Source organism: Phodopus roborovskii, unplaced genomic scaffold (genome assembly GCF_943737965.1).
Source record: "Phodopus roborovskii unplaced genomic scaffold, PHOROB, whole genome shotgun sequence".
Classification (NCBI taxonomy): Eukaryota; Metazoa; Chordata; class Mammalia; order Rodentia; family Cricetidae; genus Phodopus; species Phodopus roborovskii.
In genome coordinates, this window is record NW_026126540.1 from 27,358,170 (window position 1) to 27,371,862 (window position 13,693).

The 13,693-nt window shown below is 40.6% G+C and overlaps 1 protein-coding gene across 2 annotated transcripts in view; it reads right to left on the minus strand.

The window, feature by feature from the left end:
* The window catches only part of Vps45 (vacuolar protein sorting 45 homolog), a 56,048-nt gene continuing 42,355 nt past the window's right edge, over positions 1 to 13,693 (minus strand). The window contains exon 15 of one of the 2 annotated variants that reach the window (XM_051198749.1): positions 1 to 130. In XM_051198749.1, coding sequence (XP_051054706.1) covers positions 43 to 130 — 88 coding nt within the window. In that variant the 3' untranslated portion in view covers positions 1 to 42. The remainder of the gene's footprint in view (positions 131 to 13,693) is intronic. The other variant, XR_007835407.1, reaches the window with a different exon arrangement.

The following is a 13,693-nucleotide window of genomic DNA, read 5'->3' on the forward strand; positions in this document are numbered from 1 at the left end:
CAGGGAAGGGCCGTGCTATTCCCGGCGTTCTTCGTTGCCATCTCATCTTCTGCTTGCTGACCTCGAGGTGGCCTGTGAGCTCTCCCTGCTGCGGCTGTGCAGCCCAGAAGCCAGGACTTCCTCTAGGAAACTGACAAGGAGACTCCAGGTTATTTAGTAGAAAAGCAAAAGCCTCACCCAAAAAAGCGCATCACTCATGGCACTGAACAGAGCTAGAGAAGTTCTGTGTGATACTGTGTGCTGAGTATGCTGGGTAAAACAATAAGGCCTGGGGGATTGATAACACCTTTAAGTGCTTTCTTTTGTTTTTGGTTTCTCTGTGTAACAGCCTTGGCTCTTCTAGAACTTACTTTGTAGACCAGGCTGGCCTCAAACTCACGGAGATCTGCCTGCCTCTGCCTCCTGGGATTAAAGGCTTGTAATACCACCTTGCCTGGCTAAAACTTTCCTGTTTTTTTTTTTTTTTGGATAGGATTTTATGACAGCTCTAGCTGACTTGGAGCTCACTATGTAACTCAGGCTGGCTTCATATCCTTTTCCCTCAGTCTCCTAAGTGGTGAGATTGTAAGTGTAGCTGCCATGTCTCACATGTGCCACAGTGTTTGTGTAGAAGTCAGAGGACAGCTTGTAGGGGCTCAACTTAGGTCACCACACTTGGCAGCAAGTGCCCCTACCCACTGAAACTTTAAAAAGAAGTTACAGGACCTCGGATTTTTAAAAAGCAAGGTTTTATGTGTTACTTTAGGACAGTGTTTCTCAACCTTCTTAATCCTTTGGCCCTTTAATACAGTTCCTCATGTTGTGGTGACCCTCAACCAAACAATCATTTTGTTGCTACTTTATAACTAATTTTTCTGCTGCTATGAATTGTGACGTAAATATCTGATATGCAGGATATCTAATATGTGACCCTGTGGGGGCTGTGACTCAGGTTGAGAACCACTGTACTCATTATCTGCATTTTAGTAAATTACAGAGTTTAACTTTTTTTGTTTTGTTTTTTTGAGACAAGGTTTCTCTGTGTAATAGCACTGGCTGTCCTGGAACTAGCTCTGTAGACCAGGCTGGCCTCAAACTCACAGAGATCCATTTGCCTCTGCCTCCTAAGTGCTGGGACTAGAGGTGTGCATTACCACTGCCTGGCTATAAAGTTTATCTTACTGGATACTCTTTCCTCTTTAAAATCTTCCAAAAAAAAAAAAAAAAAAAGTACGTGTGTATGTGTGTGTGTGCATGTGCACATGTGTGTGTGGTGTATCAGGACCTGCATGTAGAGGTCAGAGGACAACCTTAGGCATGGTCCTTACCTTTCACATTGTGACAGGGTCTGCTTAAACTGAAGTTTTACTCAGCCACTTCTGCAGGACTTAGTAAAGCCACCCCCAAAACATAAGCTAAATAAACAAATTGGTGAAGGAGGCTTCTCTCTAACATTAGGGTTACTTTGATGGTATTTGTAAGCATGCTCAAGACTCAAGAGACAGCTGTACAGCAGAGTAAGATGAATGGAGGGCACCTCAACACAGCTTTACAATTCAGACCTTGAAGATTCTAGACTCCAATAGAGACAAAAAAAAAAAAAAAAAAAAAAAAAAAGAAAAGGAGTAGAAGCCAAGCTCCTGTATCTTCTACTGAAGTATAGAGGCCTCTGTCTGGCCTCACCTTTTGGCCATCAGTGTCAGGAGAGGAGGTGGTATTGCCATTTGCAAAGGTAATGGTCTCTGGCAATGGTTTCTAGTAAGAAGGAATCTGTGCTGGGGACCCTATAGGAATTAATTTTTCAACTCTAGTACAAAGGGAAAAGAACTTGCTAAAATTATACAGCACACTCCTCCCTTGTAGATCAGTAAGAGCGCATATTCCTGACTGCAAAGAGAAAACACAGTATTTGCCAAACCTAATTTTGTTTCCCAGGGCTATTGTGACTTTTCAAATATCTATTTAGGGACTTTGGTGAGTCACTGCTCAGAATGCTTAAAAATTATGGGCAATGAACATATTGGTAGCTGCATCCTAAATTTAGACTATGTTTAAAAACAATGAAACAAAAAGAATGCCTTTTCTTGTCTAGATTTTTAAAAATTCAATCTCACCTAAAAACAAACTAAAAAAATCTTGTGTGTAGCTAGAATGCAACCCAGTTCAGTTAAAATCAATTTAATAAATGTTTACTGAGCATGACTATGAACTGCATCGGACTACGTGTGGGCAGAACCACAGCCTGTGAGGCTAACTTTAAGGTACTCTCAGAGCCAGATATGCAAGCACACATCTGGGCAGGCTGTGGCATAAACGGACGGCACGGGACTGAGTCTGCACTGCTGACGCCAGGGTGTTTTCCCAGCACTCCAGAGCAGCACGTTTTCCCAGCAGGTGGAACGAGAGGAGTCTGACTCTCGGACAGCAAGCCTCGAAAACTCGGTCACACAGAAAAGCAGGCACTAGGCTAGATGGCTCAGCGGTGAAGAGCACTTCCAGAAGACCTGGGTTTGGTTCCTAGCACCCACAGAGAGGCTCACAAACATTTGTTAACTCCAGTTTCAGGGGATCTGATGCCCTCTTCTGGCCTCTGCACACATGCAGATAAACACTCATAAAAACAAAAACAAATCCTTATAAAATGCTTGTATCATCTTTACTTTCTAGTCTCTGGTCACAGATCAGAAACCAACACTCAGAGCATTAGTTTTCTGTTAATTACTAGGTAATTCCTATGGATAACTGTTGGTAAACAATTCTTCAACAGTATTGCACATGTAATCACAAACTAAGTCAGCATCTTTATCCTTTTCACTATAGTCCAGAGGCAGACATTACATGGGAGGAAGAAGGAAGAGAGGGTACAGGCTCATTTGTGGGGACTAATATTACATAATGCATACATGAGATGGCTTTGAGGTAAAGGTGCTTGATGCCAAGCGTGATGTCCTGAGCTCTTTGCATGCACGTGGTGGAAAGGAAGAATTAATGTCCACAAGTTGTCTTCTAGTGTCCACATATGTGCCATGCTATGCATACACACTAAGTAGTACAATGAAAGGAACCAAATATGTAGTTTTTATGTCTTTATGGACAGCGTTAACCCAAGTATGGTACACACACAGAACCCCATCACTTGGGGTTTTCTGTTTTCCTGAAAACCTTTGTACTTTTCTGCTACAACTTCATTTTATTAATTTAATTCTTCTTTGTGTATGTCCAAAATTATATGAAAATGCATATTCTAAAAGACACGTTGCATTTATTTGTGTCCTGGCATGTCCCTGCAAGGGAAATGGGCTCTACGGCAGAGAACTGCTTGTGGTCAGTCATACAGGTCCAAGAGGAAGTCAGCGATAAGAAGAAAGACCTCGATAAACTTTCTCACTACCACGAACACCCAAGACCACACCAGTTTGTTGGAGCAACCATAATTATAGGAGCAGAATTAAAACCCTAGCACTCAAGAGGTGGAGGCAGGGACACCAGGGGTTCAAGGCTAGTCTTGTGTACGCAGAGAGCTTAAGGCCAGCCTGTGCTGCATAAGACAATGTCTTGAAAAAACAGTTTAAAAGAACAACAAAACCCTTTTCTGGCTAGCAACTTAGCATTTAAAAAAGTTTATACCTCTATGCAGTCATCTCTTCAGGCTGCTGCTAGCATAAAGGGTAGGGCTTGAATGCTAGTGCCACGTTCCCAGATGTGACCCAAGCAGATATTTAATAGCCCCCTGGTTTTCCTCTGGAAGTTGGGATCACAATGACCTTACTTCTTGGATTAGGAAGGTTAAGTGAGATCATATCCACAGTGAAGGAAGCATTCTAGCATGGGTTCATGCTCAACTACTATCCCACATGGGTAGGACATAAGGATGCATATGGGGTATTTGTAGCAGTTTCTAAGAGTAAGAAATTGCAAAGATTATCAGCCAGCAGCTGAGAATGTGCTGAGTCAGTCAGGTACTTTCTTAGCATGCATGGAGCCCTGGGTTCAATCCCCAGTTCTGCATACAACAGGTATGGTAGCACACATGTGTACTCTGAGACCCAGGAGGTGGGAAAAGGAGGAACAGAGTTCATGGACATCCTCAGTTATATAGCAATTTGGATGTGAGCTTGGGCTACATGAGATCCTGTCTCAAAAAACATTGTCAAATAATATGTCTTAAGAGAGCTCCCGAATTAGTGCATAATATTTGCTAATGTACAAAAAAAAAAAAAAAAAAAAACCCCAAAACCCTGATGATTGATTGGTTAATCAAACAATATGATTCCATCAATAAAAATGACATAGATAGGTATTTTTTATTGAAAACACATGGTCTTTTATTTAAAAATAGCTGTGTGGTACCACACACCTTTAATCTCAGCATTCAGGAGACAGAGGCAGGAGGACTGAGAGTTCGAGGCCAGTCTGGGCTGCATAGAGAGCGCCAAAATCAGAAAACCAAGGGCCAGGGAAACAGTGTGTGCCTTCATTGGAAAGACTGAAGACTGCGCGCTAGGGCAGTGGCAGCAATCCTTGTGGTGGCAGTTTGATATTTTAGTACCTTATTTTTAATTGTGTTTATTATGAATAGTTTTAATATTTTAAAGACTTATTTATTTATGTGTGTGAGTACCTGCTGAGGTCAGAAGAGGGTCCTCTGGAACTGTTGTTATGGGTGGTTGTGAGCTGTCAGGTGGGTGCTGGGAATTGAACCTGGGTCCTCTGCAAGAACAAGTGCTCTTAATTGCTAAGCCATCTTTCTAGCCCCTGGCTGTATTATTTTTTTATATAAGAATTATATATTGTTTTTATGATGAAAAGTTGTCTTTAGTTAGTGTATACATAAATTAGAATCAGGAGACATACTTAGGTTTGAGTCCTGGTTAAATTCAATAAATTCAACTTTATTCTCCCAAGTGTCTATTTTTTGGTTAGGTGTAATCCCTCATGGGCACAGAGTACGGCTTCCTCTCCAGCACCCTGAACAGAACCTCATACTTGTCATTACTAAGGACAAGCTGGTCAGTGGCAGGAAGAGAACAAACCCACAAAGAAATCTACAAAGGTGATGTAGTTCTGGTGTCTTCAGAGGGAAGAACAGTGCTGTCTGGAACCCTTTCTCTTTAAAATGCAAATTCTGTCATAGTATCCTAATTTTTCTGTAAATAATTCAGGGATTGAACCAACTTGTGGTTACAGGAGAAGGGTCAAGTTTCTAGAGTTACATGTTAAGGTAGGGATCTATAATGCACTTGCTGACAGCATGTGTCAGCCCCTCCTGGCTTTAAGATACAGACACTTTTAAACCCTCATCAGTTTCCACTAATTAGTCAAATTAATTTTTTTATTTAAACTTTATTTGGGATGACAAAAAACCTAAAATAAAATGATTCTGGTTTCCTGCTTTTGTATTATTTCCTCACTGGGCAGAAGGCTCCATGTTTTGCTAACCTTACAAGTGACATTTAAAAGCAAAGGCTCTGAAAAAGCACAGCAGGTAAATCTTCCCAACTCTTAGCCGAGTGTTCAAGTGTTCAGGGGAGAAACAAACTGGGCTCAGCTCCAGCTCTACCACTGGCTAGCTTCATGACCTCTTTACTATCTCAGTTTCCTCACCCCAAAATGAGCTCTCATTGGGTTGTTATGAAAATTAAACAGGATTGAATGGGGGTCCAAGCACTTGGGAGGCAGAGGCAGGTGGATCTCCGAGTTTCAGGCCAGCCCTGGTCTACAGAGTGAGTTCCACCACATCCAGTGCTATGTAGAGAGAGACCCTGTCTCAAAAGACAAAGAAACAAAAACAAAATTGCAAGTGTTTAAGTCACAAATGTGAGATAACATAGATAACTTAAAATGTTCTAGTAGTCATTAAAAAAAAATAAGATGAAGGGAAACTTAATTATAATGAATAGTCTTTTAATTCATATACTCCCACAATTATCCTTACAGCACATAATCAACATAAAATTATTAATGAGAATTTTTTTGCATTTTTCTTTGAAATCTAAAGTGTCTTTTACACTTGCAATGCACCTCATATCCAACTAGCCACAGTAAAGAGCTCCATAGTTACACGTGGCTGGAGACCACTGTAGTAGATAGCATAGGTGTAAGTTATTAAAGCAATGTGTAGCACATAGTAGGTGCACACTGTAATTTAGTCCTTAGTTTAACAATATCTTTTTCTAAAAACAGATTTATTTTTATTATTTTTAAAGTAATGCATGCGTTTGTATGTACGTATGTGTCTATGAGAGCAGGTGCCCATAGAGGCCAGAAGAAGACAGGATGTTGGACTCCCTGAGCTGTAGTTACAGGTTATCATCTGATGTGGATGCTGTAAGAGCAGTTTCATTAGGAACCACTGGGCAATCTCTGCAACCCTGTAACGTCCTCCTTAGAAACTGCTATAGAATGTGCATTGGGTGGTTATGGGAACTGATATTCACAGTCCTGACACCTAGAACAAGCGAAAGATGTCAGTCTGGTGCTCCAGAGCTTTGCTTTTTCATACATTAAATTTGTTGCATGTGTCGCTGGAGACTGAACCCTGGCCTTGTGAAGCCAGGCAGGTACTCTATACTAGGCTGTATCCCCAGCCCTAACTTTTCATTTTAAGATGGAAATAGAATTCATAGATACTAAAACTCAGATTTCCAGGGTATCATTTGATGAGTTTGACTAATGAGTGTAGTCAGATAACTACATCATCAATCGAGACAGGACATTTCTACGACCTGAGCAGGGGCTCCTTACAAATTGGACAGAACTCAACATGAGTCAACAAGATGATCCCATACTAAATAATGTTAACTAAGTTGCTTTCCAGAAATGTCAAGCAAGTTTATATTTCTATTCAAGCCATACTTGAAATTGGCATACATTTAAAAATAATCAAGCTTAGGAATATGGACTTATTAATATATATAGTATTTATTGTAGCATTATGTATTTTAAAATGTAAACAATATAAATACCTAATTATAATGGTTAAAGCCATATCCCCCCACCCCCTGACACAGGGTTTCCTGGAACTCCCTCTGTAGACCAGGCTGGCCTTGAACTAAAAAAAAAAAAAAAAAAAAAAAAAAACCTGTTTTTGCTTCCTGAGTGCTGGGATCAAAGGTGTGTGCCTTCACCACCTAGTATATCTTTACATTTATATTAAATTAAAATTATTGTAAAGAATGTTGTAAACAACTGAAAATGTTTTCAATATAACAAAAATAAAAACAAATGTGATCTGGATGTGGTAGCTCACTCCTGTAGTCCCAGCACTCTGGGAAGCTGAGGCAAAAGGAAAGCTATGAGTTCAAGGCCAGCCTGGACCATGCAGTCATATACTGTTGCAAAAATTTCCCTCCTTGCCCAAAATAAACCTGTATGGATTGGTCTACACAATACTATCCTAGTTATATCAAACACAAAAATGAAACCCAAAAAAACCTTTATGTGGACATGTGGGCTTGTGAAATGTCTCAGTGGGCAAAGATTAATCAGAGGTCGATTTAGAGAACCCACATGATGGAAAGAGAAAACTGACTCCTGTGAGTTGACCTCCACACACCATGGCACAAGGGACTCTTGCCAATCCCCTGGTGTTTTTTATTTACCATTGGGTAAATAAATAATTTAAAGGAAAAAGGAGCCACAGTGGCTCTGAGTACCTCATTGTGAATGGATTTTATTTTTATATGCATTTACTTCCTGTCTATAGTGAGCATGGATTTGGTGCTTATACCACATGCCTTTGCTAGTTGGAAGAAGGTAACTGGAAATGAAATCTTTGATTGCTTTGCAGATTTACAGCCACTGAGGGCTTAAATGAATCCAATTGAAACTGAACTGAAACAGAGAACCCACTATGTGTCATGATTAGTCCTGATTGGAAAGGGAATCTGGCAGGAAAAGGATGGCTGGTTTGGTGTCAGCTAGCAGGATGCATCCTTGTCAAAAGTCTTAAGAAGGAATGAACAGATAGTTCTGGAGACCGATGTTCAGGAGGTACTTCTCAGGCCAGTTGGCTAATACATTTGTCTCGTTCCCCTGCACTTCTATCCTGAACTTCACGAAAACAGCGGTTCTAGTCCATTAGAACAACTATGTCCCACAGATCTGGTGCTTGGCTTCTTGGCTCACACAGCTAACCTAGTTGCTTCCAGTGAGGACTAGAACTGTAATATTGACTGCTTGTGAAGTGGTAAGGCTTAAAGTCCAATCCAAGAGTCACAATCATTTGCTAGGAAGGATCATGCTCTCCAGAAATACGAAAAGATGATGACTCAATTTATTGCAGATGATTAAATACTGACTACAGTCTACTTTACCTAGGATTCTGCATTTTCATAATAAACAAATGTTCACTTGGGAGATAACCCTCTTAGTTCACATTAGCTTCTAAAAAGTCCTCTAAAAGGTTTATTTACTTTTTATTTATGTGTATGTATGTTCCTGAGTGAGATTAGGTGTGCCAATTCATGCAAGTGCCCGTGGAGGCCAGAAGAGGGAGTTATAGGCAGTTGTTAGTGGCCTAGTGTGGGCACTGGGAACTGAACCGGGGTGTTCTGAAGGAGCACAACACTGCTAACTACTGAGCAATGTCCCAGCCCCCCACACTGGTTTTGGCAGGTCAGATGACATGCATTAGTTCAATGCTATGACCTATCTCACCTATATACACAAAGGCTCATACAGAAATGTTCTGAGGGGCGTTATTCATAGGAGCCAAAAGATGAAGACTATTCAGATGTCAAGATAATGTGGCACATGCATGCACTGAAATATATAAATCACAAACAGGAATGAAGTATGCTACTACCACATGGGCGAGCCTCAGAAGATTATGCCAGTAAGAGAAGCTACTCAAGAGAAAGCATAATTCTACTCAAACTGTCTAGAGAAGAGACACCAATGTGGACAGGAAACAGTTGAGGGCTACAGTGGGAAAGTCTTTAGGGGATGATGACAAGGTTCTAAGCAAGACCATGTGACACTTGCACATATTTGTAAATATGATGAAAACCAATGCACTATACACCGAGTCAATTGTGTGATATGTGCACTATGTCTCAACAGAGCCATTGGAAAAATGACAACCCAGGCTGGAGTGAGGCTCAGGTAAAGGCACTTGCTTCTCTCCCAGAGGACCTGAGTTTAGTTCCCAGCACCCACATTGTGAGGCTCATGACTGCCTGTAATCCATCCCGAGGATGGCTGCCATGGGCACCCCTCCACAAGTGGCATATACTCATAAGAACAAACAAACACTCTAACTACCTACCATGTTCTCTAACTTTACAACACTCTACATGGCCCTGCATGATCAGGCCTCTAGTGGTATCTAATCGCTTACCCCACTCTTGTGCTCACTCCACGCAGACTCACCAGCATTTGTGGCTCCCCCAATGCACTGCACTGTTCTAGGATACGGTGCTAACTGTGCCCAGGCTGCTTTCCCTCTGTATCCATCTGGCTTCCTCCTTTATGTCTCTGCACAATCACATCTTTTGTTTGTTTTTCCAGACAGGGGTTTTCTGTCCTTTTTCTGTCCTGGAACTCACTCTGTAGACCAGGCTGGCCTCAAACTCACAGAGATCCTCCTGCCTCTGCCTCCCAAGTGCGGGGATTAAATGCGTGTATCATTGGGCCTACAAATCACATCTTAACAAGGTTTTCCTGTCACCATATTGAAGTGTGACCTACTCTGTAAGCAATGTCAACTTCTCTTTTACCCTGTATTACACATATCTTCATAGTATATATCACTTCCTGATTACCATGAAATATATTAACTGAGTTATTTGTCTCCCCTATATCCTTTTGTTCACTAAATATCTGAGCAACAGACCACTGACTTGTTCTCAAGTATTCAATAGATATTTATCTATTCTAGACTGCTGACTATTCTGTGTAGATGGTGGTGAATGTACTTATGGTTCTATGTTAATGACTCATGTAATAGACACTTCACAGAGCACTGCTAAGGCAGGAGGCAACAGCCTGCACAGTAAAAGGCTGCACAGGCCACAGAGACATGTGGCCTAGGCCAGCCAGCTGCCCATGCTCAGGTCACTGCTGGATGTAACAATCACAAGATACTTCTCACCATATTTAGAAAGCAATTTTATTAGAAATTTGACCCCGGAGAAAACTATCTCCTGTGAAAACATTTGTTAATTGGATTACATACTTTTCTGGTGCTGGGATAAAACTCCATGACCAAGGCAACTTATAAAGAGTTTAATTAGGTTTACAGTTCCAGAGGGTTAGAGTCCATGATAGAGGAGAGAAGGCAGAGAGAACTAGCTGGAAATGGCATGAGCCTTTTGGAACCTCAAAGCCTGCTTCCATTAACAAACCTCCAACAAGGCCACACTTCCGAATTCTTCCCAAACAGTTCTACCAACTGGGAATCAAGTTTTGAAACACGAGCCTATGGGGGCTGTTCTCATTCAGACCACTACACTATCTTAGCAGCAAATAGCCTTCTTCTATTTGAACTGGTGTTTAGATCTAACCAAGGGCAATCACAATGACACCTAATCAGAGAGGACCCCAAAGAAACATGTCATATGATTACAGAAGACCTGCTCATCAGAACCCTTCGTTATAAATACCAGATAAGCCAGACGGTGATGGCATACATCTTTAAACCCAAAACTCTAAAGAAGAAGTTGCGCAAGAAAGGGACAATTAACTAACTGGGTATGGTGCTACACATCTGTAATACTAGAAGTTGAGAGGCTGAGTGAGGCAGGAGGATTGCTGTAAATTTGAGATCAGATTAGGGGAAAAAGTGATGTATTATCTCAAAAAGACAAAAATGAATATATAATCAGAGTTTTTTCTTTAAATTTTGCTGTGGTAATAAACCATTATTATTATTTTTGTTTTGAGACAGTATTTCTCTGTATAGCTTTGGCAGTCCTGGAACTTCCTCTGTACACCAGGATGCCCTCAAACTCACAGAGATCTGCCTGCCTCTGCCTCCCAAGTGTTGGAAATAAAGGTGTGAAACATCATCACCCAGCATAAACCATTATTTGTGTCTAAGATGCTATGGTAGCAACAGCCAATGCTCCTGTCTGAAAAACTTAAAAAAGAAAGAAAGAAAGGAAGAAGGGGAGGAAGGGAGGGAGGAAGGAGGAAAGGAAGGAAAAACAGACAAAAGCCACTTGGTAACTTGAATTTTAGATTGAACTAATATATATTTCTGTTTAAGTCCTAAAGTAGAAAGCCAGGCACAATGGCATATAATTGTAATTCCTGTACTTGGGAAGGCAGAGGTAGAGGATTGCTCTCAAGCTACAGAGTGACTTTTAGGGTCTGTCCCAAGGATGGGGTTGGCGTGGGGAGGCACATATATTTCCAGGTACCTTCCGGCTTAAAATGAAGAAACCTACTCAAGGCCCCATTGAAAGCAACCAAAGGTGGAGATACAGCCCAGGGACACAGTAATGCTCTAGGATGTACAGGTACTGGCTTAATTTTCAGCACTGCTATGTTCCAAAACACCACAACCCCAAAGAAGAAGATTCTTACCACAAAAAATTATGTTAATCCCAGAAGGGGAGGAAGGAAAGATTTCTTTTCTGTTTTTCCTGAGACAGGGCCCCAGGATGGACTGGAACTTGACGTACTCTACCTCTGCTTCCTGAGGGGCTGGGGCTACAGCTGTGCCACCATGCCCAGCATTTCTGTAGCCAGTGTTGTTCACAACTAAGATTTAATTTCAGCCTACAGAAGACAGTTATTAAATTTACCGTGAAAAGGGTAAAGGAGCCTGTAATTTTTTTAAAAACCAGATCAATTTTGACCCATTTATTCTGTACATTAGGTAACTTCTAGATTATAAACCATGATGATTTAAGCATGTTGTAGTAAGTAGTGTTTTTGAGATTCATCTGTAGAATTAGTCTGTGGTAGGCTCAGACTTTATTTAAGATTACAAGGACCAGGGAAACCAAATGACCTGTACCCATAGACATTCCACAAGAATCATTTCCCAGTCTGTCTTGACACATCCTACTCCATAGGATATGACTCTTTCCTGTTTATTGGGGCACTCATTATTTCAAATCCCTGGGAGGCAGTCCATACCATCTCTTACATAATCCTAACTATAACAGGAGGGCATATCTAACAGTGGACTGCTTTCTAATCCCCATAGTTTCCCAAAATAACACCATGCCACAGAGCTCTTGAGATCAAGGCTGCATCGCTGTCATTTAGTCCTGTGGGCTTTTCTTAAGAAACAGCGCAGCATCACATATCGTACAACAACAACCCACTAACCTGAACCCTAACAATTTACAGGAACAAATTAGTCAATGTATTCTCTCCATATTAAACTCTGTATTGCAAGATCATAAGTAACCCTACTATATCTAGCTATAATATTGTTTTGTCTCATAAATTATTAGCATTTCTCCTACTGAGAATCTGGGAGTATCTCATCTCATCCCAGAGCCTCATGAATGCTATGCACAGGCTCTACCACTGAGCTGCATCCCCAGCCCTCAGACTACTTTGATGGCATAAAAGATGGAAAGTCAGTGGGGTATACACTCAGTTATTCTTAAGGCTAAGGCAGGAGGATTGCGTGAGTCCAGGAGTTTAGGGTCAACCTGAGCAATACAGTGAGACCCTGACTTGAAACAAAACAACAAAGGGAGTAGTGGATTATTTAACAACTTAGTGATGCCTTAGGTAGTGTACACTCATCACAAGAATCAAGCTTTTCCACTTAAAGTTGAATTTTTTATATTACTTCCATAATTGGAAGCCTTTGTATTAAAGCCTTTGAGATTATAATAATGATAGTTTCTTGTTATTAATGAAATATTTTATTATTTATTGGCTATAGGCTATATATCTGTAAAAGTAAACTATAAAGATCTAATATTGGATCATTTATGAATTGCAAACATTGATTTTCTTCCCTCTTATTTTGGCAATCATCACAGCAAGTCCCTCTTCCTGAAAATGCCATTTGTCAGGGGTCAGTAAACAATTCTCTCCAAGATTTAAACAGCCCTTCTGTTGTATGTGCAATGTAAATGTTTAGCATGCTATCAGTAAGACAAAGAAATACCAAAGTTAGTTGCAGTCAGGGGCACCTAGAGGATTTTTTTTTCAGGGCTGTCTTACTTCTTTCTTTCTTTCTTTCTTTCTTTTTTTTTTATCAGTTCTATGAGAATTTCATTCAATGTATTTTTATCATATTTACCCTCCTCCCACCAACTTGTCCCAGATCCACCATCTTCCCTTCCCATTCAACTTTGTATCTCCCCTCACTTTTACATCAAGGCCAAATTGTGCTGCCCAAATGTCTTGGATGTGTAACTTTCCACTGGAGTGTGATTGACTTAGCAGGGACTATCAGCTTTAAAACTGACCCCTCCTCTCCCAGCAGCCAAAAATTGCCAGACATGACCACAGGTGTAACAGTGGCATAGATGTTATAGGAGTAACCAACCACTTTCTGCTTGGATTTAAAGGCCTGCTCCACAAATGAAATCTATACCTGACACCATTTGGAGGCTCCTATTTCTTAATTCACAAAAAAAATCGTTTGCTTAGGAACTTTGACACTATTTTATGAAAAAATTTATTTTTTTAAATAGTAAAGTGAAATTCTATTCAAAGTACTATTACTTAGCCAAACATCTGAAAATTCTTATTTACATTTTAATTTATATGTAGAAGGACTATTTAATTAGGATGT